At 53.9% G+C, this 24,940-nt stretch overlaps 4 protein-coding genes and 2 pseudogenes across 6 annotated transcripts, besides 2 other annotated features; 5 read left to right on the top strand and 1 right to left on the bottom strand.

Moving 5' to 3' along the window:
• Positions 1 to 8,029: 8,029 nt before the first annotated feature.
• NCS57_00614000 (DUF1996 domain-containing protein) lies at positions 8,030 to 9,685 on the top strand (the record flags this gene model as incomplete). The annotated part of the gene is made up of 2 exons (XM_053056036.1): positions 8,030 to 8,373; positions 8,449 to 9,685. The coding sequence occupies 2 exons, from the start codon at positions 8,030 to 8,032 to the stop codon at positions 9,683 to 9,685; spliced, it is 1,581 nt and encodes a 526-aa protein (XP_052914991.1).
• A 687-nt stretch (positions 9,686 to 10,372) lies between these two features.
• NCS57_00613900 lies at positions 10,373 to 12,273 on the top strand (annotated as a pseudogene). The gene is made up of 2 exons: positions 10,373 to 10,612; positions 10,672 to 12,273.
• Positions 10,373 to 12,273: a sequence feature.
• A 1,363-nt stretch (positions 12,274 to 13,636) lies between these two features.
• On the top strand, positions 13,637 to 15,525 carry NCS57_00613800 (MFS domain-containing protein; the record flags this gene model as incomplete). The annotated part of the gene is made up of 4 exons (XM_053056035.1): positions 13,637 to 14,289; positions 14,341 to 14,366; positions 14,420 to 15,100; positions 15,155 to 15,525. The coding sequence occupies 4 exons, from the start codon at positions 13,637 to 13,639 to the stop codon at positions 15,523 to 15,525; spliced, it is 1,731 nt and encodes a 576-aa protein (XP_052914990.1).
• Positions 15,526 to 17,270: 1,745 nt separating this feature from the next.
• NCS57_00613700 (uncharacterized protein) lies at positions 17,271 to 19,179 on the top strand (the record flags this gene model as incomplete). Its single annotated transcript, XM_053056034.1, has 3 exons — positions 17,271 to 17,570; positions 17,626 to 18,190; positions 18,242 to 19,179. 3 exons carry the CDS (start codon positions 17,271 to 17,273, stop codon positions 19,177 to 19,179), a joined length of 1,803 nt encoding a protein of 600 aa, XP_052914989.1.
• Positions 19,180 to 21,567: 2,388 nt separating this feature from the next.
• NCS57_00613600 lies at positions 21,568 to 23,473 on the top strand (annotated as a pseudogene). The gene is made up of 2 exons: positions 21,568 to 21,898; positions 21,951 to 23,473.
• Positions 21,568 to 23,473: a sequence feature.
• Positions 23,474 to 23,700: 227 nt separating this feature from the next.
• Positions 23,701 to 24,334, bottom strand: NCS57_00613500 (NADH dehydrogenase [ubiquinone] 1 alpha subcomplex subunit; the record flags this gene model as incomplete). The annotated part of the gene is made up of 2 exons (XM_053056033.1): positions 23,701 to 24,191; positions 24,247 to 24,334. 2 exons carry the CDS (start codon positions 24,332 to 24,334, stop codon positions 23,701 to 23,703), a joined length of 579 nt encoding a protein of 192 aa, XP_052914988.1.
• Between the last annotated feature and the right edge of the window lie 606 nt (positions 24,335 to 24,940).

The raw sequence follows: 24,940 nt of genomic DNA, 5'->3' as shown, positions 1-24,940 counted from the left end.
CCCGCACGGGTGCAACCACGCGACGAACCGGGTTTTGCGCGGACCGCTGCCATCGATTTACTAGTCAAGTTTGACTGTTGGTTGCTTTCCACCGTGCCTGGAGCGAGCGAATGGAGGGCCCATCGTCAACGAGAGTCAAAGCACTACTGACGTCGACGGGAGGTTAGCTCCGATGCCCATGTTATTGTGTGTTTCAAACCGTCGTCGACCTACCTACCTACTTTGACCCTCACTGTCAAGAGTTGAAAATGAACGGATACTCGGAAACAAGCCCGGCTTTCCCATGGCTGAGAGAACAGACAAGGTGGATGGAGCTAGGTAAGAATCCGCCAACCAGAGCTCAGATCGAGATAGCTCGAGTTGCTCGCTGTCTCGCATGGTTGAGACATTGAGCAACGGGTACCTGCCCGTGCCTTGTCGACATTGCAATCCGGGTGGAGGGGTCTTGATGTCTCAACGAATAGGCCATGGCCGCGATGACTGCATATATGCACATGCATTCTGCATTTTGCCTTCTGCATCCTGCAGTGTGAGCTGATGATGGTTGGCGTCGTGGGTTCAGGCGGATCAGCAAGGTGGGATTGCACCGAGCTGAGCATCGAGGCACTGACAGCTGACACCCCGTACAGCAGCTGAGAGCAGCTGGGCATCATTTGAAGCCATACGAAGCCCTACGGAAATAAAGTGTCACGGTGACGAGGCTACCGCCCTTTGGCCAAGAGCTTGTTGCGGGCATCTACGGCACGGACGCCATCAGTTCTGCAACATTCTGTGTAACCAACCTACCTCCAATTTCAGCAACTCGGACCATCCCTGCTCATCAATGTCTTGGCAAGGTCCCCTTGCTCGAAGCCAATGGATTCGCTTAGCTGGGTCAGCTAGCTGCCTTTCTTCCTCCGGACGGATATTATTGCCCATGCACCTACCCAGATGAGCGGGCAGCTAATCTCATTGATCTCCAAGATCTGCAGCTTGTCCCCGCAGCGAGCGACAAGCCCTGTCCTGTTAAGTAGGCGGCAACTTGTACGAAAATTCGCCATGAAAAGAAGAAAAACCCTTGGCCATTCCTAACTCGATTAGATTCGGTGCGATGCCTTGACGGCATGTTCTTGGTGGCCCTCACCGGCCGATTCCGGAGGAGACGGGGGAAGAGAGAAGGAGAGAAAGAAGGACCGTGGAATTATCACAGAGAGACGCCCAAAGACTTGGCCCCAAAACATTCCAGGCTGGCAGAGCAGCAAAATGTTCTAGCGGCACACGAGGGGCACGGCAGACACGGACGGGTACGGGCGCGGCCACGGCCACGGCCATGGGCACGTGTAAACCACAAGTTGACAGCGTGCTTTCCGAGCCGTCGATCATGCCAAGGTCTGGAGAAAGGTGTGAGACCTGTCTCTCACCCTCTGAGCGCGGCGGCAATTTTGGCGTTGCGCCTCCATCTGCGCCCGCGTTGCGCCCCGCGCCAGCAATACCCATCCCCAGGAGGCTCTATCCCTTTTGGTGCTCCTCATCGACCCTTAGCCCTACATGGGGCTCCTCACCGGTGAGTCCAACCCCCCTGACGGCAGCGGCTTTGGCTGTCTTGTGTGATGTTGGTGGGACTAAAGAAGGTTGGTGCTCTTGAGAGTAACTAGCCTAGCCCCTTTGAAGGGTATTCCGAAACCAGCAACTGTCACCTCTCTCTCACTTCCTGTCTTTATCCCTGTCTTTCCCAGGTTCCATTCATCTTCACTTGAAGGGGGGTGTCGGAATGGACAGCGCCACTTGGCATGTGACAAGTCGGATTGGAGAATGGCAAAGTGCAGTGCGGCTATTGAAGCCACTCCTCGGCTCGTGACATGAAAATGTCCAAGTATTTCCCAATTCGCCAGTGACGGCAAGATGCGACTACGGATCGGGGGGCAAAGAGCAAAGCTAGTCGATCTTGTTACCAGGTGGAGGAATCAGCGTCTCTCTTGGTTGCCTCGGGGCTTGGCTCTCGGCCGAACACAACGATATCGATCAAAGGCCACACCCCGTATTCGCACCAACAGCAATGCTTTCAGCAAGAGGTTAGGCCGGTCAAATCTTGCCTAGACACGCATCCACTACCGGTGACGAAGGAGATGATGATACTCGACATCCCATACCGCGGATGGTGAATCTAGAAAAAGAGGCCGAGATAAGGGTAGGCCATCGGCTTTCCGGGAAGAGTACCCGCTGGTTGCAATAGTAGGTCTCTCGAGATGAGCCAATGGGTCATCAGAGGGTCCGGCACGGCGTCAAGTGGGCTTGAAGCTATCAGTTTTTAGGAGTCAGGATGCATGCAACATGATACCCGGGCGTTCATGCATGGTTGATCTATGCAGACACGGAACTCTTTTCTGGCGACTCAGGCTATTTCTCATGATGTAATCGCCTACTTGCTTGCTTTCTATCCCGTCTCTTGTTGAGGTGTTGGGTGAGCAGGTAGTGGAGGTGAGGCGATGTGAGGCGGGACGAGGCGAACCAAGTGTCTCAACTCGACTGGGCCAGCAGATGACATGGATGACATGGCGCCTTCTCTCCAGAACGCCCTTTACAGAAGACGGTTACATTCAGTTGGGATTCTCGGCCTCTGCAAGAATGATGGGAGCCATGGTGGCGTGTCGTACTGTAGAGAGGGAAGTCGAGAATTTCATATCCAATAGACGCCCCGCAGGAGCTCGGTGATCAAGAGAAGACACTTTGGGGGGTACGACGGAGCGATTCTGATATTCTCAATGGCGTGGCCGCGTCTATGAATACAAGGGCTTTTGCTAGGAAGACTGGGAGCCTTGACCATAACTGCTACCGGCCATGTTGGTCCAAAATGTGGTTGAGTTCCATGTTTTTGGTGGCTCGTGACAGGACAGCTCTTGAGGGGGGTCGGTAGAGGACGTCGCATGGCAGCATGGTTGCAGATGAAAGCACTGGCAGCACGGAAACGGAACTATAGCCACGTTCCCGGAGATATAAAAATTACTTCTAACATGCAGTGCCTATATTTGAACCCTCGAGTGTCGTTGCAGCCATGGCCAGGCCCCCTGCCAACCATGGCCAACCATGGGCAGCAATGGCACCATCAGAGTCGTGGTGTTGATATTCATTCCTAAAGATTGACAGTGCATGCCTCCATTTTCCTAGATGCAGCTCTTCTCATCTCGCAATAATGGCTTAGTAGCTTTCACATTTTGGGAGCGGTGTCGCCTGGGCCGTAGTATTGCAGAGATGCAACCAAAGGACGCATCGTAGACGGACGATCAGGTACGAGCCACTACGACATAGAACGGAAATACTAGAAGCAATAAATCAAATGTTTAAAAGTATTCTGGTTTCCCGAATGTGTCGATTAGATGGTTTCGCCCTTGAGATTGGGCGGTATCTAGATATGTACCCCGTGGAAGGGGAGGACTCCATGTTATGGCATTGTACCCAGTTTCGACGGCTAGTGATTAATCAAAACGAGTCAACTTTCCTCAACTTAAATGCTCTCGCCCATGAATATCCAAAGCGTAACATAGAACAACTATGTGGACCAGCCCGTCCTTTGGTCCCCTCCATCAAGGACGCTCGTTCTATCTCCCCTGTTATCTCCATCACACTTGCCGAGCGTCACATGCGAATATTTCTTCATGAAGCTTTAGATCAGCGACAGGGGGATAAGAGCCTCTGTGGCTATACTCCTTCCTAGATCAATTCACCTGGTGCTGCCATGATGTGTTTGTCTTCTCAGAGACTTGCCAAGGTGCATAATCAACCATTTTTGAAAGGCGAGGAGTAATACAGTCGACATCTCCTTCCTTTATAAAATTACTGGGATGTTATTCTACTACCTTATAGCATATAGAAAACTCGCTGTTTGTGGCTACGTACTTGTGGAAGCCCTTGTCAGACGGATTACGACTTTTATCAACAGTGAGCTGGCATAACAATCTGCCCCCATCCTCGGGAGCGTGGAACATATGACATGACGGTTGAGTGGAATTCAATCTCGATATTTAATGCATGGTTATTAGAGGAACAGAAGTCAGAGCACATGCGCAGGGCGAGAAGGGCCGGTTGTGATTGAAGACCTAAGTAGACAGCATGCAATAGATGGGCGAAAGATGGTGGGAGAAAGGGGCTGACGGTGCCTAAGATGTCCCACTGCTTATTAAGAAACATGAATACAAGAGAGCGCGGAAGACGGCAACGGAGGGCCCGGGTAGGAGGGCGTTGACGACAGCCTGCTACCTTCATGAGTAGTGTGGCTACTGAGGAGAAGGAAGCGAGAAATGTTCAAGCAAGACCACATGTTGAGAAGCTTTGAGGGATTCCCATGCCCGGTGAGGGCTCTATCAAGCTTAAGAACGGCCACAAGATCTGAACTCTTATACCGGGGCTCCCAGGGTAAATCAAATGATACGTTGTTGCCTACCCGATGGCAGACAACTGGTCTGGTCCATGGCAACTCTCCTTGTCCACTACGCCTTTTCGGCCCTGATGCTCTCTCCCCTGTCAACGAAATTACTGATCTAATCATCCATCTTTAACGACGAAGCCTAGCACACGTGAAGACCCGAGGTGCCGAGGCAGCTTAGGCTCAAGTCGCGGGAAGTGAGCGTTGCGACGAGCACAGAGGGCGAAATGATGCACAGGTTGACAGGAGAGAAAGAGTGAACAGGATGGTAGAGAAAGATATCGACAAAGATATTGCCGCCCCGTTCGATAAAAGGTCGGCTACCTACAGGCAAAATCCTGGCACAGACAATTCCCCATCGAGAGTGTGTAACGGTTGGCCTCGCACAAAGCTCCCTGTGCTGTCCGGCTCGAGTTGCCCCCCTACTCGACGGCCCTTCATCCCATCCATCAATCGATCCTCAAGATGGATTCCGACGCGAAGGATCGGGCCCAGGGTTTACAAGTTCATCACGGGGGAAGACGGGAGATGCAGCATGCCGAGGGCCACCGGAACGGGCAGCTGCTTCATCGAAGACCCTCGTCCCTCAGGGTCAGATCCCGAACCCCTGGCCTAATTGCGCCGGGTCTTGCAAAGAGGGGAACCGTAAGCAACTTGGTCTACCTTGCGGGTGACTGCAGCCAGCTTGTCAAAAAGATGCTAGTCGAGGATGAGCGACCTTGCCGCAAGAGGGCGCGATGGGGTCGAGGAAGATGTTGGACTCATCAGCAGACAACTATCGAAGACGAATCTGGAAAGAAAGCTGCCGTGGCTGACAGAGCGGTGTGTGACATGGACAGACGGGAGGCAATGGATTCGAGTCGCTGTCTCCTTGTTCTCGGGCAGACTACCCTTGATTGAGAAGGACTGGCAGGGCTATGTTGAGTCGACCAGACAGTGGGATCACATATTGGTAAGCACTTCGAACTCGCAAGCCACTCGTCGCTTGTCTCGACCATGGAACTAGACCAAGAATGACGAGATAGCAGCCCGTATAGGAGGAGGCTAGAGTCGATGGTAGTAGCGATCACCAAATGCTATAGCCTCATCGGATGGATCTGGCTTGATCCGATCTTGAAGGCAACGTGACAATCGACACTCGTCGCATGAAGAGTGTGGAAATGAGGGCCAGGTGTCATACCCACATCAACAATGGACTAGAACCAAACTAGAAGCTTCGCTCTCTGGAAATAGGGATGAAGAATAAGGGGGGCTGCGAGTGGCCGGACCGGGCGGTTGGGTCTTGAGTTGGCAAGGCAGATCCAACCTTAGGCATCCCGAATTCTCGGTGCTGCAGGGCAAGACTCGGGGGGATTAGAAGGGACGAAAAGCTAAGCGAGGGCGAAGCGAAACAATGCAGGGCCTGGATGGCCTCGGCCAAGTCGGGGGTCGGATGAACATGAGGCCTCGATTTGCTGTCGTCGTGGTGATGCTCCATGATGAATACCAGGATCATTTCAGCTCGGGTCTTTTTTCTTCTGGCGGGGGAGGATTGACGTAGTGGGGCCGGGCAATCAAGAGGAAGCACCCTAGCGCGTTTCAGGCCTTTTCAGCGGGTCCCCCAACGTTGGCAACGTTGCTGGAGGCGCCCTGTAGGAGAAGCCAAAAGCCACTGAAGCTTTTAGCGAGCTCGAGGCGCTGTCGATTGGCGCTGAGATGCTGCTAGTGCATGTGCTGCCCCTGGCTAAATCGTTGCCCGCCGTGAGCTTATCGCCGTGGATGACGAACTATCAGAAACGGTTTTGTGAGTCTCCATGAAAGGGGAAGAGTTTTGTTGAAGAAGTGTTTGTTTGCTTTTCAAAGATATGTCCACAGCCCAGCTGAATTGAAGGTTGTCGGCCTTGAAACACCCGCTCCGTTTCGCGACATGCATCTACACATCCCTGCTGTAGGTCATATCACTTCACTCCAACTTTCCTTTCGGGGGTCGGGAATAATGGCCGTTGAAGCGCTGTGAATTAGACCCCTGCTTGTTCCAGGTCGCTGATCTGCAGGCACTCTCATAGCGACCCTGTAATCTCCATGATCTGCTGCGTCAGAGGCTGGCGGCCCGATCCTGGCCTCTCTCCATTGAAAGAACTGTAGGTTTGTTCTCCTTCTTCGTGGGACGACGAGCTGCAGTCGTGCAGTGCAACGGGTCCTCTGCTGCTCAATCACATTGCTTGTGCCATGAGCAAACACTCATATCCTTGAATGGGACAGAGAGACGTTGTCGAGATAAGGCAACCATCCCATCCTGCAGCAGCCACCTTCAACCGTAGCCGGGCTTTTTGACGGTTACACGGAGCGCCAGCGCATCACCGCCATGTGTGCTCCCACGATCCCCCTCCGTCACCGTAAATGCATAGACGCTTGTAGGCCTTGGCTTTGGTGGCCTCAAGCCCCCCTTGTTAGGCCATCCATCGTCGCGGCGGCCGCCAACGGTCCCCGGAGGAGGAGGGGTTTGTTAGCTCAGCTCAGACGCAGGTACAGCAATTGAAGGATTGGGATGGATGCCAAGAAGCAGCCGGCCTTGGGTCGTTTCACTGGTCCTCGCCGCGGTGACCCCATGGATCCAAAGAGACCAGAGCAGAGCGCCTTTTTGACAGCCCAGCCTGGTCAGCTGGCACACAACTGGATGGATGCGCTGCACCCGGCACTGGCACTGCGCACAAGAAGCCGTATGTGGCGTGAGGGCATCTAGCCAATCCTCTTTCATTATCTTGCTACACTAGGAAGCCCCGAAGAGGCCGTGGCGGCTCTTGCGACCCCTGAATTGGATCCATGGGCACAGCGATGGACCCTACCCTTGAGCTAGGCCCCATGCAACTCCATCTCATCCATCGCTCGCTTCGATAATCGAGGCAGAAACCAAGAGGAGATGCTCGCAAACTGGCCGCCAGCTGCTGGTCAGGGCCTGGCCTGAACTCAGCAGCCTTATGCCGTAGCACGCACTCAGACGCCTAGCAGGGTCTTGTCCCCTCTCCAAACGGCCTGCTTACCTTGAGTTACCCTACTCGATGGTGGATTGCCAAGGTCTCCCCCCGTTCACACAAGACCCTCACTTCACCCTCCTTCGTCCAACCTACTTCTCCTCTTTATCCTTCCACACGCTCATTTTTCTTCTTCTTCCTTTCCTCTCTTCACCTTCGTACACCGCAAAGCAGCTGCTGGGCACGTCCGCTCTCTTTCTTCTTTCACTTCCCTCATTCGTTTCCTAAAACAGGCTCTCCCCGCGATATCCTGTTTGTTCCCCTCTTTTCGGCTCCTCCTCGTCAACCTCTTCCCACCGTCCGCTCTCTGATTCAGTGGCCGGCCCTTTGGTTGCGACACATTCATTCTTCCAATCCCACAGGTGTTCCGGTATCACCTGCGCCGTTTCCTCTCCCCCACCTTTTTGCCCGTCTTCAACTTCTACTCCCTGCTTCTTCTCTCCGCGAGGTTCGCAGCAGGTTTCATTGTTGGTGCCCAGAGTCCCAGAGACCCTGACTCCAAGATCAACACTTTTTACACTCTTTTCTGCCTGGATCCCGATCAAGGTCTCGCCAGGACCCGCCGTTTGAAACACACAAAACTCTCCGAAATACGAGATTCGTCAACCACCAAGTCATCATGAAGTACACTCTCGCCACCGTCGCCGCCCTCGCTGGTGTCGCCTCTGCCGCCCACGAGGATGGCACCTTTGCCGTCCTGCGCTTCACCAACAAGCAGCTCACCAAGGGTCGCATGGATCCCATCTTGTTCCCTGGTCAGACTTCCACCCACGTCCACACCATCATGGGTGGCAGCGCCTTCGGCAAGAGCTCAACCGGAAAGGACCTCGCTGGTTCCAAGTGCAGCAACGCTCTTGTCAAGGGCGACAACAGTAACTACTGGTTCCCCTCACTCTACTTCCGCGACCCCAAGACTGAGAAGTTCGAGTCGGTTGAGTTTGACTACTTCAACGCCTACTACTTGTAAGAATCCTATCCTGACCAACCAGAGCCTTTCAGCCACGCTCCTCAACCATACAGCGCAAGCTCTAACAGCAGTCTCAGCTTCGAAAAGACTCATGACGACATCAAGCCTTTCCCCGTCGGTCTTCAGATAGTTGCGGGTAATAGTATGACCCGCACTATGCCCAAGACCGGCGCCAAGGCCAACCTCGACCCTTCCAAGGGACCTGTCAACGCTGCCAGAATCACCTGCCCTCGCCTTGACAACATTTTCGTGCCTCCCTCCTGGGACCCCAACTCCGATGGCACCACGGCTGGTGTCGGTGACCCCAACAACCTGGGTGAGGGTGTGGGTTTCCCTGACAGGACTTGCGATGGCAAGTACTCGCCTATGCGGGCTGACGTTCACTTCCCGTCCTGTTACAACCCCGATGCTGGCCTCACCGACTTCAAGAACAACATGGCCTACCCCGAGGACAACGACGGATATCTGGACTGCCCCAAGGGCTGGATTCACGTGCCTCACCTCTTTTACGAGTCTTACTGGCACACCGAGAAGTTCGCCGGTCGCTGGGAGGAGGGCAAGGGTGAGCAGCCTTTTGTCTTCTCCAACGGTGATGTCACTGGCTACAGCAACCACGCCGATTTCATGGCTGGCTGGGATGAGGATCTTCTGCAGCACATCATTGATACCTGTAACACTGGTACCAATGGTATGGACAACTGCCCCGGCCTCACCTACGGCCTGAACAAGGGCGACTGCACCATCGAGTCCGAGGTCGATGAGGAGGTTGACGGTACCCTGAGCAAGCTGCCCGGAAACAACCCGCTTAGTGGATGGGCGTACGGTGACAGCGTCAGCCAGGGATCTCCCTCTACCGGTGATGACGACAACTCCTCCTCCAAGGCCCCCGTCGCCTCTGCTACCAAGCCTGCTTCAGATGACAAGACGACCGCTCCCGAGGTTCCCAGCGCCACTGGTGCCGAGTCCTCCGCCACCGTTGCCGCCGCCGCCGATGAGGAGTCTACCTACGCCCCCAAGCAGCCGACCGAGGTTCCAGAGACTGTTCCCACTTCTCAGGCTGTCATTGAGTCTGAAGCTCCCACCGCTCCTACCGACGCCCCCAAGCCCACCAACGTGTTTGGAAAGCCTGGCAAGGGCAAGAAGTGCAGGCCCAGAATCCACACCGTCTGGAACACCGTCACCGTCACCCAGACTTCCAGCGCCCCTGAGCAGACGGCACCTGTCTACAAGAGGGATCACATGCGACGACATGCCCACAACCACGGCAGCGGCCGCAACCATCTCCGCCGCCGCAGCCACCGTCACTAAGTTGATTATTTTATGGGCTTTCACCAGTTAGGGTGGCCTGAACAGTTCTTGTGTTGTTGTTTTTCATGACATTTCAAATACAGAAAGGGTGCATCTGCGGAGCATCTTTGCATATGGGGTCCGGCGAACAAGGGCTGGACTAATATAAGATCGGCGATCTCTAGAGAGAGACATGTTGATCAAACACGCATCGTGGATCTGGGAAAAGAAAGAGAGAGTTGGATGTTTCGCTTCTTGACATGTACATTTTGAAGGACATAGTTTCGCTTCTCAAGGGCCGTACGCGTGCGTACGTACCCTTAGCCCGATATGAATCCAGGGCGCCCGAACATGATGATGACCAGAAGTTGTTGATAGTGAAACTACGTGATGTAACCGTTGTGGTGCCTGATGTTTGCTGGCAGGTGTGGTATTCCCAGTTGATTGTGTTTTAAGAAAGTGGAAGCGGAGTGTGACCATGTCACTGAGATACCTTCCTTACCTGTGTAATCAGCCTTTATATACATTGAACAACGTCAAGCTAATTCTAAACCCAGTCTGTGTGTGTCCTTGAACGGTCATGTTTGAGTCGTAGGGTAGGTATCACGGCACTTACACGGGCTGGAGGTCCCCGGGTGAATATCGGCAAAACTCTAATTACCCAACCGCCTCTTTCTCAAAGCTCAGCTTCATTTTTCTTTAGCAGTCCTCACTAGCAACCTCAACCATCTCTGCGTCGCCTTAAAAATGTCTCTCTACCATGAGGCGGCAGAGGTTCTATCAGGGTCATCTTCACAGGGAGGAAGTCTCAAGTCCCGTGTCTTCAAGAAGAAGAATTTGAAATCCTCACCCAATCAGGTTTACGCGCTCGTCCTCGAGAGCTGCAAATGGAGCCCGGTGCTGAAGGAGGTGATTGAGAAGTCTGAGCTTCTTAAACATGAGCGCAAGGTCAGATATAAACACGTTGATTCATATGAAGACAGAATTTTGGCTAATCTTTGGCACAGCTCACTCCTATTCTGTCATTACTACTCGTACATGATCTCTTATTGGCCAAGAGGGGGATCGCTCTCCCACAGAGTCACGGGCTTCGCGCATCCATTGAACGGCACAAGGCGAGGCTTAATTCAGAATTCAAGCTGGCTCGGCTCCGAAGAAAGATGCCGACGCTTGAGGCCCTGAAGGAGCAGATCGAGAGGCAGTCAGCTGGCGAGGAAGCGAACTACCCGAGGTGGGTTCGCGTCAACGCGGTGAAGAGTACCCTGGAAGATCAGCTAGAGACGACCTTTTCGACCTTCGCGAGAGCCACCTCGATCCAGGAAGTTGTCACAAAGTCGGGAAAATTCCTCTACATCGACCCGCACGTGCCGAATCTCCTGGCCATCACCCCTGGAATCGACCTGACAAAGACGGAAGCCTATGCATCAGGCAAGATAATTCTGCAAGACAAGGCGTCGTGCTTCCCGGCTTATCTGCTGGACCCCCAGCCAGAAGACGGGGATTTGATTGATGCGTGCTCGGCGCCTGGAAATAAGACTACGCACCTGGCGGCTATTCTCAAGGAACACCGACCCGAGTTTGATGCACCAGAGCAGACGATTTATGCTTTCGAAAAGGACCCCAGGCGGGCACAGACGCTCGAGAAGATGGTCAAGACTGCGGGCTCCAGGCCCATGACACAGATCGGATTTGGACAGGACTTTTTGCAGGTGAACCCCGATTCTGATAAGTACAAGTCGGTCGGGGCTCTGCTCCTGGACCCGAGTTGTTCAGGGAGTGGCATTGTCGGGCGAGATTCAATGCCGGAACTCCATCTACCAGACAGCCCTGCAAACACGGGGAAAGGGGCGGCTGCGAAGCCAAACAATCGCAAGAGGAAGCATGACCAGGTTGAACAGCCTGAGAAGGTCATCATCGATGACGATGGGAACGAGACCGTTCTGGCGTCGGAAAAGGATTTGGAAGCACGGTTGGATGCTCTGTCAGGCTTTCAGCTTACCCTTCTCCAGCACGCGTTTCGATTTCCTTCGGCGAGGAAGATTACCTACTCGACATGCTCTGTCCACATGCAAGAGAACGAACGTGTCGTCATGAGGGCTCTCGAATCTAAGATTGCCAAGGAGAGGAACTGGCGTATCTTACGACGGACCGACCAGGTCTCCGGTATGCGAGAGTGGCCCGTCCGGGGCCTACCCTCGGCATGTGGGGACCAGACGGACGTGGCAGAGGCCTGCATCCGCTCCTACAAGGACGACGGACAGGGTGTCATGGGTTTCTTTGTGGCTGCATTTGTAAGGGTTGGTGCCCAAGAGGGCGCCGAAGCTGCAGATGACGACGGTCCCTACATGCGGGATGAGAACGGTACCATTATTCGAGATGTTCTTGGCATGCCCGTTTTGAAGTCGACTGGCGAGCCCGTCTCGTTGACTGCAAGAGACGAGGACGAGAAGAAAGAGGAGGAAGAGGAGGAAAGCGAAGATGAGGAAAGTGAAGACGAGAGTGACGATGACGACATCTCAGAGGGCCCCTCACATCTGGCACTAGGTTCGAGTCATCAAGATAACGTGGAGGACATGGAAGAGGAAGAATGGCAAGGCTTCGGCGACTGATCCGCTGTGCCGGCCAATGGCAAGGGTAACATGCATCAGGGCTTCCCAAAAAAAAGGATTGCGAAGGGAAGTGATGTTACGAACGGCTGTAATGCGGCTCAAAGCTAGGGCTGAATCAACAACGGTGTGTGTGGGTGGATTCAAGGCAGAGTCATGTCGCCTGATCTTTAACAGCCGCGATAAAGGAGGACAATTCTAAGGCATTGATCGGCGGTCGGCCAGACTTGACGCCCGAAATCCGTCACGGGTCCAACATTCTACCTATTCTTTCTATCTTTCTGAGACAGCCGCTAGCACAAATCCACGAGGGAAACGGGGGTCAGACAGGGAGACGGGGGGCAATGGTATCGGCCGGCCGGTGGCTCCGTGCCCTGAACCGATAGCGAAAACGAAATGAGCCGAGGCAACTTTTTTCTTATCAGTCAGAGAATTGACGCGAGTGGGATCGAGGCTCACAAAAGACAAGGTTATCAACAAAGTTTGGTCTCTAGCGCGTGGAACAACGTGGGCGCGGATCATTCCTACTGGAGCATTACAGTAAAAGCCGCTTCGGATCCGAATCACGGACGAGACATGAGTCGGCATTCGGAACTTGGCGTCGTGGCGTGCCCCTAAGCCAGCGGGTTCGCCGTCAAAAGCGCCCACTTTAATCCCGTCGGCGAGCTGAGATGAGATGAGATGGGTCAACTCCACGCGGCTGAGCCCACGAGGGAGCAGCATAATCGCCGTCGGACTTTCTGACCGGGCGGGGTCCCCTTCTTTCCAGGCTTCTAGTTGGTCCTTCACCTTCTATCGACTGGGAACCGCCGACAGGGACGGCATGTTTCCGAGGCACGCCGGGGCTCCTGGAACGGGACAGGAAAGACGCGAGATGAGGCAACAACCTGTAAACGATGTCGCAAACCGGGATTGAGAGACATGCCAGGCGCCGGGCCCCCGATCTTACATGCACCCATCTCTGTTTTACCCGAATAGTCTTCAACTCCGACCGCAGTGCCCACAAACGGACGACAGAAACGTCAGAGCCTCGCTCAAAGTCGGCGACCAGGAGGGCCCGAGATCTATTCGCATCTTTGTTGGTCTAGAGACCCCCGTCAACCCAGACTGTTGGGCGTTCTGGTAGCATCTAGTGGATCTTGATTAACAATGCATCTGGGACCGACAGGCGAGATCCCCATGGCATATATATCTGCCTCCCGCCGTGCTGGGTCTCCGAGACGGATGAGATACTTGGACGCAATCCATATGTGCAACTGAGCCTGATACCCTGGCTAGTTCATCCCAACCAAGGACCGCCGATCCGGATCCCATCTCGAACGACTGCAGTGCCTAGTACCACCTCCCACTGTGTCCTATCGCCGCCATGACCGCAACTACACAACCCGAGTCCAGGCCGGGATCGTCGTCATCCTCGGTGACGGCCAACGAAGTCGACATCGAGAACCAGACAGTCCAGACCAAGGCCTCCCATTTTAGCCTCATCTTTGACCAGGTCGGCCTTGATGATGCTGTCCTCAACCACAAGTACGCCGGCGAGGGGACGACCGAGTCCCCCTATCTCGTCGAGTTCCTCCCCAACGACCCTCGAAACGCCATGAACTTTTCCCAGGCTAAGAAGTGGGCCATCACCATCCTGCAGGCCATCGCGACGCTCGCCGTTGCCTTTGTCAGTACCGCCTACTCGGGCGGTCTCACTGATATCCTGATCGACTTTGGTGTGTCGACCGAGGTTGTCATTCTCGGAATCTCCATGTTCGTCCTGGGCTTCGCCATCGGTCCCCTTTTCTGGGCACCCCTGTCTGAGCTTTATGGTCGACAGATTCCTTTCTTCATCTCTTATATGGCTTTGACCGCGTTCAACGCTGGCGCTGCTGGAGCACCCACCATGGCTGCTTTGATCGTTCTTCGATTCTTTGCCGGTTCTTTCGGCTCCTCGCCTCTTACTAACGCTGGTGGTGTCATTGCCGACATGTTTGATGCCAGGCAGCGTGGTCTTGCCTCAGCGCTGTTTGCCATGTGAGTAGTCTCCTTACAATTTTGTGGAAGTAAACTAATGGTTGTGAATAGGGCTCCTTTTCTTGGTCCTACTATTGGTACGTTTAGTTCCGATGCGGGATGAAGCACGCAAACTAACGTGGCACTTTAGGTCCCATTGCTGGTGGCTTCCTCGGAGAGCACGAGGGCTGGCGCTGGGTTGAAGGCATGATGGCCATCTTTACTGGTGTCGTCTGGATTGTCAACTCCCTTCTCATCCCCGAGACCTACGCCCCTTATCAACTCCGACGCCGCGCTGTCGCCCTTTCAAAGGCGACTGGCAAGGTATACATTGCCAAGATGGATGCTGGCCGCCCGCACACTAGCGTTGCTACGCAGTTCAAGGTGGCTCTTCTGCGTCCCTGGATCCTGCTCTTCAAGGAGCCCATCGTCTTGCTCACCTCGATCTACATGGCCATCATCTACGGCACTCTGTACCTCTGCTTTGCTGCTTTCCCTATTGTTTTCCAGCAGGGTCGCGGATGGAGCCCTGGTAAGGGAGGCCTCGCCTTTATTGGTATCGCAGTGGGCATGGTGTTTGCCGTCACTGGTTCCATCATGGACCAAAAGCGATACATGCGTGTGGCTGCTGCGGCTGGTGGCCATGCGCCCCCGGAGGCCCGACTACCCCCTACGCTTGTTGGCTCGATCCTGATTCCTGTCGGTCTGTTTTGGTTTGCCTGGTCTAACGGAAGCGACGTGCATTGGATCGTTTGCATCATGGGCTCAGCTGTGTTCTCTGCTGGCCTTGTGGTGGTGTTCCTCTCGCTAATGAACTATCTTATTGACTCTTGTAAGTTTCAGCTCCCAACTCGTCTCTACTCTGCAGCAGGCTAACCTGGTTTAGATGTTATCTTCGCGGCGTCGGTGTTGGCCGCAAACTCGGTTCTCCGATCACTCTTTGGTGCCGCATTCCCGCTCTTTACCACATACATGTACGACGACCTCGGTATCCACTGGGCCAGCTCGGTGCCGGCCTTCCTGGCCATCGCGTGTATCCCGTTCCCGTTCCTGTTCTACAAGTACGGCGAGACCATCCGTATGAAGTGCGAGTTTGCTGCCGAAGCGGCCAGCGTTCTCCAGCGGATGCGCAACAAGCACGAGGAGATCACGGAAGACCAAGCCGTGGCTGAGGCTGAAGAAGCCGAAAAGGAACGCCGGGCGAGCAATGCTCTCCGCCGGAGCATGTCAAGGACTCACACCAACGCGACTCGCTAAGTTGATAACCAACAGCGGCAACAACATTTCGATATAAACTTTTTCTTTCTTCAGCACAAGCCCCCCTCCTCCTTTAGAGACGAGACACGACTACCATTCATACCCGAGCGGCCATGCTCGCTAATATTCGCTTTCCTTTTTCTGTTTTTGTGCGTGTTTGTTTGTTCGGACCCGGAATCCGGGTGGATCTTGCCAGCCTCAGCGCGCCACTCTGCGGGAGCGATTATGGGGCCACATGGGATGGCGTTTACGGTTTGGGAAAAAGATCCGTGGATAGCTTCATAGACTGGGATAGATAGGGATAGAGGCTCTGACCGCCGTACTAGATTAGAAGCATGTGCATGGCGCAAGCTGAGAAGCAGATAGTCTCAGAGATACAGACCAACGAAACAATCGGAACATTCTACCCGCTCAGCCCAGACCAAACCTGACACAGAGATCGATGAAGGCGATGCCCAAACCGCCGGGATAGCCCTGTTGGTGCTAACTAGGCTCTAGTGGCGCTATCACTACGTAGCCGGGCAGATAGTCTGACCAGCTAGTGGTTGAGCAAGACAACAACCAACAGCGAGGTGCAGAATTCCGCACTTTGGTCTGCCGACGGAACCGCTCAGCTTGCGTAACCATTACGGGGTACGAGATTGTTCATTGTTTTGAGGGAAATGAGTTGCTGACGACAGTTGCAAAAGGGTTAGGAAGAGATGATGAAACATGGGTCAAAAGGGTTAGTCCAGCCTTTGGACGGATACACATGCGGAAAGGAAGGAATGCTTCAATAACTCTTGGCATCAAGCCTTGGCTTGACCTTGACATCAACAATCCACTTCCCACAGCCTCCATCGCTTGTGGCTGGCGGATCGGGATCAAACCAACCCAAGCTGCACAAAACGGGCATCGGCCCTCGTTGGAAAACGGCCTCGCCGAGATGCAGAACCCAGTGGCTGAGATTACGGAACAGCAGGGGTCGGGGACCCGACAAATCTGACGCTGTAGGGCTGACTCCCTTGACCGTTGATCATGATGGTGAGATTTTCCATCACTGACGGGCTTTATCAGGTATCCTGACCGAAGGGTAGATCACGTTGATCATCTATGGGCCCATTGCTTACCGTTTGATGTCATGTTTTCCAACATCACCAAGCCTATTTTACGCCGTCCACGTAGTCTCACCCGCGTCACAGATCCCAACACCGTGGTTCCTAGCAACCCCTTCAAGGTTTCCTTGGTGGGCGGCCGCCACAGAAGTCTGAGGCTCAAGCACCCTGGTCCGGGACTTTGCATGCTTGGTACGGCGCTTGGAAATCGCTAGTTTCTGGGACAATGGAAGCTGGAGAAGTGAGAAAGCGGAGGTTTTGTTTCGGCTAACTCACCTTGCTTGTGGATCTGTCGACGCCCCTTCAATCGAGGCAGGGCTGTACTCTGCATGCCCGTTGTACTCTGGCTAGGCTCATCTCGACTACAAGGTTCGAGAGATGGTCTAGGACTTGCTGGTTTATCTTGCAGATCTAATTTGGGGGCCATGGGCCGCTCAGAGGCTGGCTGAGCGAGGCCATCGACGTGCGTTGCGTTGGCTTCCTCTCTCTTTGTGGGTTTCCTCATCCTCTGAGGCTATCCTTAAAGAACGGGCTTTTCTGCTGTTCTCTTCGGCTGAGGATACCCAGAGCAGTCTTCACTTCGCTTGTCTTTTCCCCTGTGTCACCAGCACATTAGGACCGGCTTGACTTGTTTGTGTATCGAAAAAGATCATGAGTAACGAAGCCGAGAAACCTCAGCGGCCCGAGGCCCCCAGGATGGACTCTCTGCCTGCCGTTAGCCCGCTGAACGTCCCGGGACATACACCTCAGAGCTCGCAGTCCTCCAGCCAAGGAGTTATTTGGGACCCTTCATCCTCATCCAATGCCCCTTCTGTCCAGCTCAAGGAGGTCGAGAACGTCAACATGCCTACAGCATCCAGGGGATGGCGTTTCTATGGTGCCTTTGGCACTTTGTGTCTTGTCACTTTCATCATTGCCCTTGACTCGACTATTATCTGCGTTGCGTTGCCGGTAAGCTTCGAGTCTGGACGATTGATATCACCACTTGACTCACTGACCTTGATAGACCATCGCAGAAGACATTGGAGCCTCAGCCATCGAGGCCTTCTGGTGTGGTACTAGTTTCCTCCTCGCCTCGACAGTCATCCAGCCCCCCGTCGCCTCCCTATCCCACATCTTCGGCCGTCGACCAGCCCTTCTTGGCTCCCTGACCGTCTTTGCGGGTGGCAGCATCATGGCCGCCCTCGCGAAGAACATCGCCGTTCTCCTTGGTGGCCGTACGCTTCAGGGCCTAGGCTCTGGTGGTATCCTGGCTCTCACATATGTCATTGCAACAGATCTTGTCAGTCTCCGCGAGCGAGGCAAGTGGTTCGGCCTCATCTCGCTCAACTGGGCCATCGGAAGCATCCTGGGCCCTGTAGTGGGCGGTGCCCTCGTCGAAGTTTCGTGGCCTTGGCTGTTCTGGCTGAACCTGCCTTTCTGCGCCGTGGCTTATGTTGCCATCCCTGTGACCATGAAGATCAAGAGAAAGGAGGATGCAACCGTCAACACCAAGCTGAAGGAGTTTGACTGGATCGGAACTGTCATTTTCGTTGGAGCGCTGACGAGCTTCCTTATTCCCCTGAGCTGGGGTAAGTAATCTTGGCTTCTATTTTGTGGCTGTTGCTAACTGAGTATCCTAGGTGGCATCATGTATGACTGGAGCAACCCCCGAACTGTCGTCCCCCTCGTCGTCGGCATCCTTGGCCTCATCGGATTTGGCTGCCACATCAAGTTCTCAACCAAGTACTCGACATGCGATCCCCTCCTTCGACCGAGCCTCTTCACATCCCTCACGTCACTCTCGGCTTACTTTGCCACCGTCATCCACGGAATCCTGGTCTGGTGCCTGCTGTACTATGTCCCCCTATACCACGAGGTCAGAGGATCTTCGCCCATCGATGCCGGTGTCGCTGTTTTGCCCTTTACGGGCACTGTTGCCCCCGCTGCTGTCGTCGTTGGACTTTTGATTGCCAAGACCGGTGCCTACCGACCGTTTATCTGGCTGGGATGGGCCCTCGTGCCTCTGGGCATGGGCTTGATGATGCTTCTCGAAAAGGACACTGAAACTTGGAAGTGGGTGCTCATCTACCTCACTGGAGGTCTCGGCCTGGGTATCCTCTACTCTGCCCAGGCTTTTGCAGCCCAGGCTGGCGCCTCCAACGCGGATCTTCCCTTTGCTGCGAGCTTCTACGCATTCTGCCGATCTCTTGGCCAGGGTATTGGCGTTGCTGTCGGCGGAGTGACATTCCAGAACGAGTTCCAAAAGCAGATCGAGAAGAGCGAGCAATTTGCTCCCAAGGCTGCCGAGTGGGCTAAGGACGCCTCAGCTCTGGTACAAATCATCAAGAAGGCTCCTGATAGTATGAATCTGATGAAGGAGACCATCGTCGACGGGTACATCAAGGGCCTGCGAACCGTCTGGCTGGTCCTGACTCTCCTGGCCTGCGTGGCCCTCGTGGTGTCTGTGCTCTGCGTCAAGGCCAAGAGCCTGGATCGAAAGTTTGAGACGGAGCATGAGCTTGATCAGGGTACTCAGGAGGGAGAAAAGGACAAGTCTGGTCCCGAGTCAGATGTCTAGATGGGAGAAATCGCGGCGTTGCCTTTCGGTGTTTTTAATGATAGGCCATTCGTTTAATGACTGGGTTCTGGATGATAGAGTATTAGATGCAAAAGTATGATACCAAGGAATATGAATGAACAATTAGACTTCTACCTGGTGTATGTTTACTATGATGATCTGTGATCCCTCTAGTTTACATGAGAGAGACATCGTATCAAGTCCGAATCTGTTATACACTAATGGCTTTGCCCATGTCGAGCAACATGGCAACTGCGAGGTTGTCAACGTTGTTTTACTCTGAGAAAGATTCCCCACGGTCGGTGATAAAGATCAACAAGTCAAGACTGTCAGCAATCTGGCGAGTTTTACATGTTCATCATCCCAGACAGCTTTGGCCAACCGTTGAGACAAAGCAGCAGTCAGTATCTTCTCGTACATCTCTAATGGTGACGCAAGTGCTGAGTGATAATTGACCAATTGGACTGTGTTTGCCAAGTTGGGCTTTCACTGCTTCCAGAGAATTGATGGTCGGTGTTTGTTTGCATGGGCACACGCGTAGGCACGGTGTCGTTTACCTATCTACCCGTGGAAACAGCATTGAATGCATGGACGTGACACCCTCTAGATTGCTATGGAATCTGGGAGGCTCTTTGAGACAACATTTGTTACCAAGACTCCAGCGTGGTGGGAGAAAGATTTGAAGGCTCGCAGTGGGCAAAATGCGGTAGCACGAGGATACTCGCAGACAAGCACATCCAGAGCAAACTAATTCGCATCGCCCTATATAATCCCCTCGCAAGCCTTGATTCATCTTTCGTAAGTTCATCACTCATCGTCCTATATATACTGTACCTGAAGGGTATATTCACATCCGCTGACGAGGAGTGTCGACAGTGGACACCTGCTGGGAATCCGGGTTGTGAGCAGAGGAAATCTTCTCTAGGTAAGAACAATACCCTGGCTCTTCCTTTGACACTATCGATGAGGCGATCTCTAACTGATTTAACAACACAGACTCTATATATATAATCATCAAAATCTCTTGCGGAGGGGCAGAGCGGCGCCCACATGGGTCAGCAACCCATCATCGGACGAGCTTATACTCTCGAACAGATTGCTCGTGAATATCAAGAGCTTGTCCTGGAGATCGTCAAAGCCCACCATTTTGTGCCTCTTCAGCTTCACAGGTTAGGCAGCGCGTTAAAGGATCTTGCCCCTTTACCGAAAACAACCAAAGTCACCGGCTGATAGTGGCTGGCTTCAAGTTCAATGGGTTCTCCTGGACTTTAGCAAACGCCGGTTTCTCGCTTCGTCGTGAGCATCGAGGAATGAGCCAGCACTGATAAACTTGACGCAGACAGCTCCACGCACTGCATACTACCTATATACAGCCTTCCTCGATATTTCTCGTCTCGCCACCTAGGAAAGGCTGGCTCAGACTGGGGCGTTCCCTTCCACGAGCCTGAAGACATCAAGTCCAACGTCTTCATTCAGATTATATATATACCACTTCCGCCTGGGTCGAAGCATGGAGAAACCATGCGCCACCTGGCGACGAGAGCCGAGGAGCTCTTTTTGTTCAGCCATGCCGCATGTCTCAAGTTTGGTGGGCACTGGCTACCCAAAGAGACCATCGGCCGAGCGAAGTGACAGAGCCAACACACACACCTTCTTCTTCGTTTTTACGCGGGAGGACGACGAGAGAGAAGCGATGCTCCGCACGCAGGACAGAAATCATAATCATTCTATCTATCTTGATGGGCTACCTTGAATTAGGTACCTGAGCATAGTATTCACCCAAACAGATAGGTGTACCTAGTTACCTACCTATTTACAAATCCATTCTCGCAGTAAATCCGTTTTCTTAACAAACTCTGTGCTAGATCCCAACCCTTCCGGTGCTTAGGAGTGTAAGTGATTAGCCAATGTTATGAATGGTGACCCTGATTCGGACGTTGGGAGGGTGCTGTGATTGAGGATGGGACGGTAGGCACCGTCGCTCTTTCCCTAAGGGGCCAGTATGGAACTCGGATCTTCAACAAACAAGGTGAGATGGCCGAGCGGTCTAAGGCGCTGTGTTCAGGTTCCACAAGAACTAGCAACGATTCGCAGTCTAGAAATAGGCGTGGGTTCGAATCCCACTCTCATCATCAACTTTTGCCAGTTTCTCCGTTTTTTTTTTTTTTTTTTTTTTGCGCGTTTGCCTATGTCAAGGTTATTTCACCACCTGGGCATTCCTGCGTGGGGTACAGCTACATCGCGCTCCATTCAATGGCGTCAGTGGTCTGTCCGTCAGCTTTGCTAGGTATTAGGCCCAGTGCGAAAGTGACAAAGTTTTGAGTGTGGCTTGGAGCTCAGGTACAACCCCTCCTGCCTTTCCTGGTTCCCTTTGATAGCGCCTCGTAGCGCGCGCTTCTCGCGATTCTCCAGCTCCCAACCCGCGTAAAGCGATACATTCCCTTCTCTTTTGCCTCTTCACCAAACACCAGCCCAACCCAACCTACGCCAGCTTCAACTCTCCTGAATGTCTTCCACTCCGAGCGCGACATGGCATCGGCGTCGCCCTCTTCCTGCCTGTCCTCGCCGGCATCCTTTGTTACCGCGCACGACTCCATAGTCGACAAGTCTACCGCCGCCAGCAGTCCCGTCCAGGAGAATCCTTGTCCCTATCGCGATGCGCGCCAGCTACCCCGCGAGCTGAAGGCTCACTGCCATATTTTTCTTGAAGAACAGCTATGTATGGTTTGGTCCTCGTTTGTGTGTTGGTCGTTCTGCTGACTCTCCTGGAGATGCCTCGGCCATCAATCTCCTCAACAGCATCGCCGGCGCTGGCGCATCCAAGCGCACTTCCACCAACAGAAAGGGCGTCCCTGTTCCTCCCCCAAGCCATCTCGCCTTACTGAGCACCCTCGTCATTCACCCTCTTCACACCACTCGCGCCGAGAAAAAGGAACATCTCGACGTATCCTCCCAAGCGCTCGACTATTTGCGCAACATTCTCGCCATTGTCGGCCCCGTCAATGCCGACTTCCGAACCGCCTTTCAGTTCTGCTCAGTCCCCCGATCAGGTCGCAGACGGGAACAAATTGCGTCAGCAAACGATAGTGATGTTTCCGACGCCGAATTGAGTGGCGACGATGAGCGCCTCCGGGGCAAGATCGCCAACGACGGCAGTGTATGGAACCGTGGTCAGGACTTCTGGTCTACTGTCGGGTGGGCCTTTAACTGTAGCACAATGTACCCCAACCGGTGGCGCTACTGGAAAGTCTGGCTGGAATTCATGATGGACGTACTCGAGGCCGACTGGAACGAGCGTGAACGGCGCGACAAGGCGGCACAGCAGGCCAACGGCCCCGAGAGCGAACCGATCCTGACATCAAGGGAGGAGTCCATCATGGCCATGTACATGAACCAGCAGAATGGACGGCAAAGCGGCGCCAGAGGGTTCATGAAAGCTATATTCGCCGATGGAGGCGAGTTATCATCCTCGGCCTACCGCGAGGTCTTTGACAAGGAACCCCGGGGTCCACGAAAACAATCAAAGAAGCGAAAACGAGAACAAGTGCTCGATCTAGAGAACGACAAGTTCGGCGACTATTTCGAGGATGAATCCATGTCGTCGGGTGTCTCAGAACCTCCCACGCCTCAAAAACCCAAGGACACACGCAAACCCGGGAATGCCGGAATCCATCCACCTGGCATGGTGGAATCAATAAGCATACGACTGCGCATTTTCAAGCTCTTGTCGGCCGTGACATGGTCACTACGGAAGCGATCCGAGCTTAATCGTCTTTATGAAGAGTACACGGCTGCCCTCAAACTCCTACCATTACCGACATTCTCTCTTTTTCTTTCACAACGACCCAACATCTTATTACCCGAAGCCCTTGTGACGATCAACAAGGAACTTTTCGACCTACTATTACCTTCATCATACAAGAATCCTTCTAGAGTGGATCCTGAAGGCGACGCCGAGGGGAGTTTGACCATGCCCATGTTAGAACACTGTTATGTCTTGCACCCGGCAAATACTGTGGCGCTGGAGGACAATGCCAAGCTGTCCTTGGTCGTCGAGAGTGCAATCCAGCTTCTATGGTCGTTTGACATGATGGTGCATTCAGAAGAATTCGAAGCAGCTGTTGAGAGGGGCATCAAGGCTAGAGAGACCAAGGCAAAGAAGCGGCGGACAGGCAAGATGAAGGGGGATGCAGGCGATGCCATGGCGCAGGACGTCCTGGCGAACTCTGGGACAAGGCTCGGGATTCTTCTCGAGACGTTAAAGGCTATTCAGGAAACGGAAGCGGAGTCATGAATTCGGGCTGGTTGGTGGTCATGATGGGTTGGTTGGGTATTTTGATGGTGACACTTGTTGGTGACTTGATATTGTACAAACTTAGACTACCCCTGTACATAGATAGACATTATGTTGTAATGAATGATGATATCCTCTGAATATCGCTTCGGGCCCAAATCGGAATGGATAGCTTTTGTACATTGTTGTTACAGACGACGTTGCAATCTCTCAGGTTCGCTGACATCTCATCGTTTCCTTGTCGCTGTCGGGTTCCAGGCTGTAGGTTGCCAGCTCTCGCCAGGCCCCCTAGCCTTTGCCTTTGCCCATGGATCATCGCTCTTTTCAACCTCTTCCTCAACCTCCTTTGCGCCCGCGGGGGGCTGCCGCTCCCGTCCAACGTCCTGCTGTGGCGGACTGCCAGCCTGCGCCGACGACAGCAGCGGCGCGGGAGCAGCCTCGGGGGCCTCCATGACACGGGGCTTGGCCTCCCACCGGGCGTCGGCCTCGGCGGCGAGCTTCTTCATCCTCACCTGGCGCGCCACGTCGCCCTCTTGCTCCTCGAGTGTCGGGGGGTCCTGCCGGGTGTGCCGCAGCCACTGGTGCCACTGCGGACTGACCTTTACGGAAGAGTAGTGTGTCGACCGTGGGTAATTGACGATGCGACGCCATCGCTCGTTACCCTCGAGGCCGCGCGTGAGTCGGAACTCCCAGTATGTGTTGCCCTGGAGGTCATAGCCTGCGGGTGGGGTGTAAGTCGAGGCCGAGAGGGTGGCATGAATGGAGGAACTTACCCATGAGGAAGCGTTTGCGCCATGGCAGACGGAGGGCCTTCCACCTGTACCAGGCCCTAGCAACGGGGCCAATCTGGTTGGGGGCCATTGCAAGGTCTTGTCAGAGCTGGGCTGTCAAGATGCTTGCATATGTTTCGAAGGAGGGAGAATTTCGGGGGAGGGGCATGAAACAACCGGACAGTCAAATCACCGACCATCCTAACCTAAGCAGCATGATGATGGCAACCCTCCACCAGCCACACTTTTTATGCGCACCAGCCACCCCGCGACGGCCTAAGCAATGACGCAGGCGTGCGTACGTGGGGATCAATTGTACCCAACCCACCTAATCTGGCTGCCTTCGCCTACCTAAGCTACTTACTTACCGGACGAACCAACCCTTCTTTCAACCTGCACTTCACTTCGGATCTCCGGGATGATCCCTTCTTTCTCTTCTTTTCTCTCTCCTCCATCAACTCTCTGATAGACAGACTGAACCAGGCAGCCTTTGCTTGTTTATTGCTATTCGATACCCCCGATACCCATCCCATCCCATCCATCCGTCACCCCCCTCAATCCAATCCAAAAGACGCTGCGTAACCCCAAGACTCGTTTGCGCGCCGCTACATTTACAGCCTCACAGCATTGCGTGGCCCTCTCTCGAACCCGAATAAAAGTGTCACCTACTCAAACACTCGATCCAACGTCCATCATC

The sequence above is a fragment of the Fusarium keratoplasticum genome, chromosome 4 (assembly GCF_025433545.1).
Source record: "Fusarium keratoplasticum isolate Fu6.1 chromosome 4, whole genome shotgun sequence".
Taxonomy (NCBI): Eukaryota; Fungi; Ascomycota; class Sordariomycetes; order Hypocreales; family Nectriaceae; genus Fusarium; species Fusarium keratoplasticum.
This window is presented reverse-complemented; position numbering and strand designations above follow the sequence as displayed.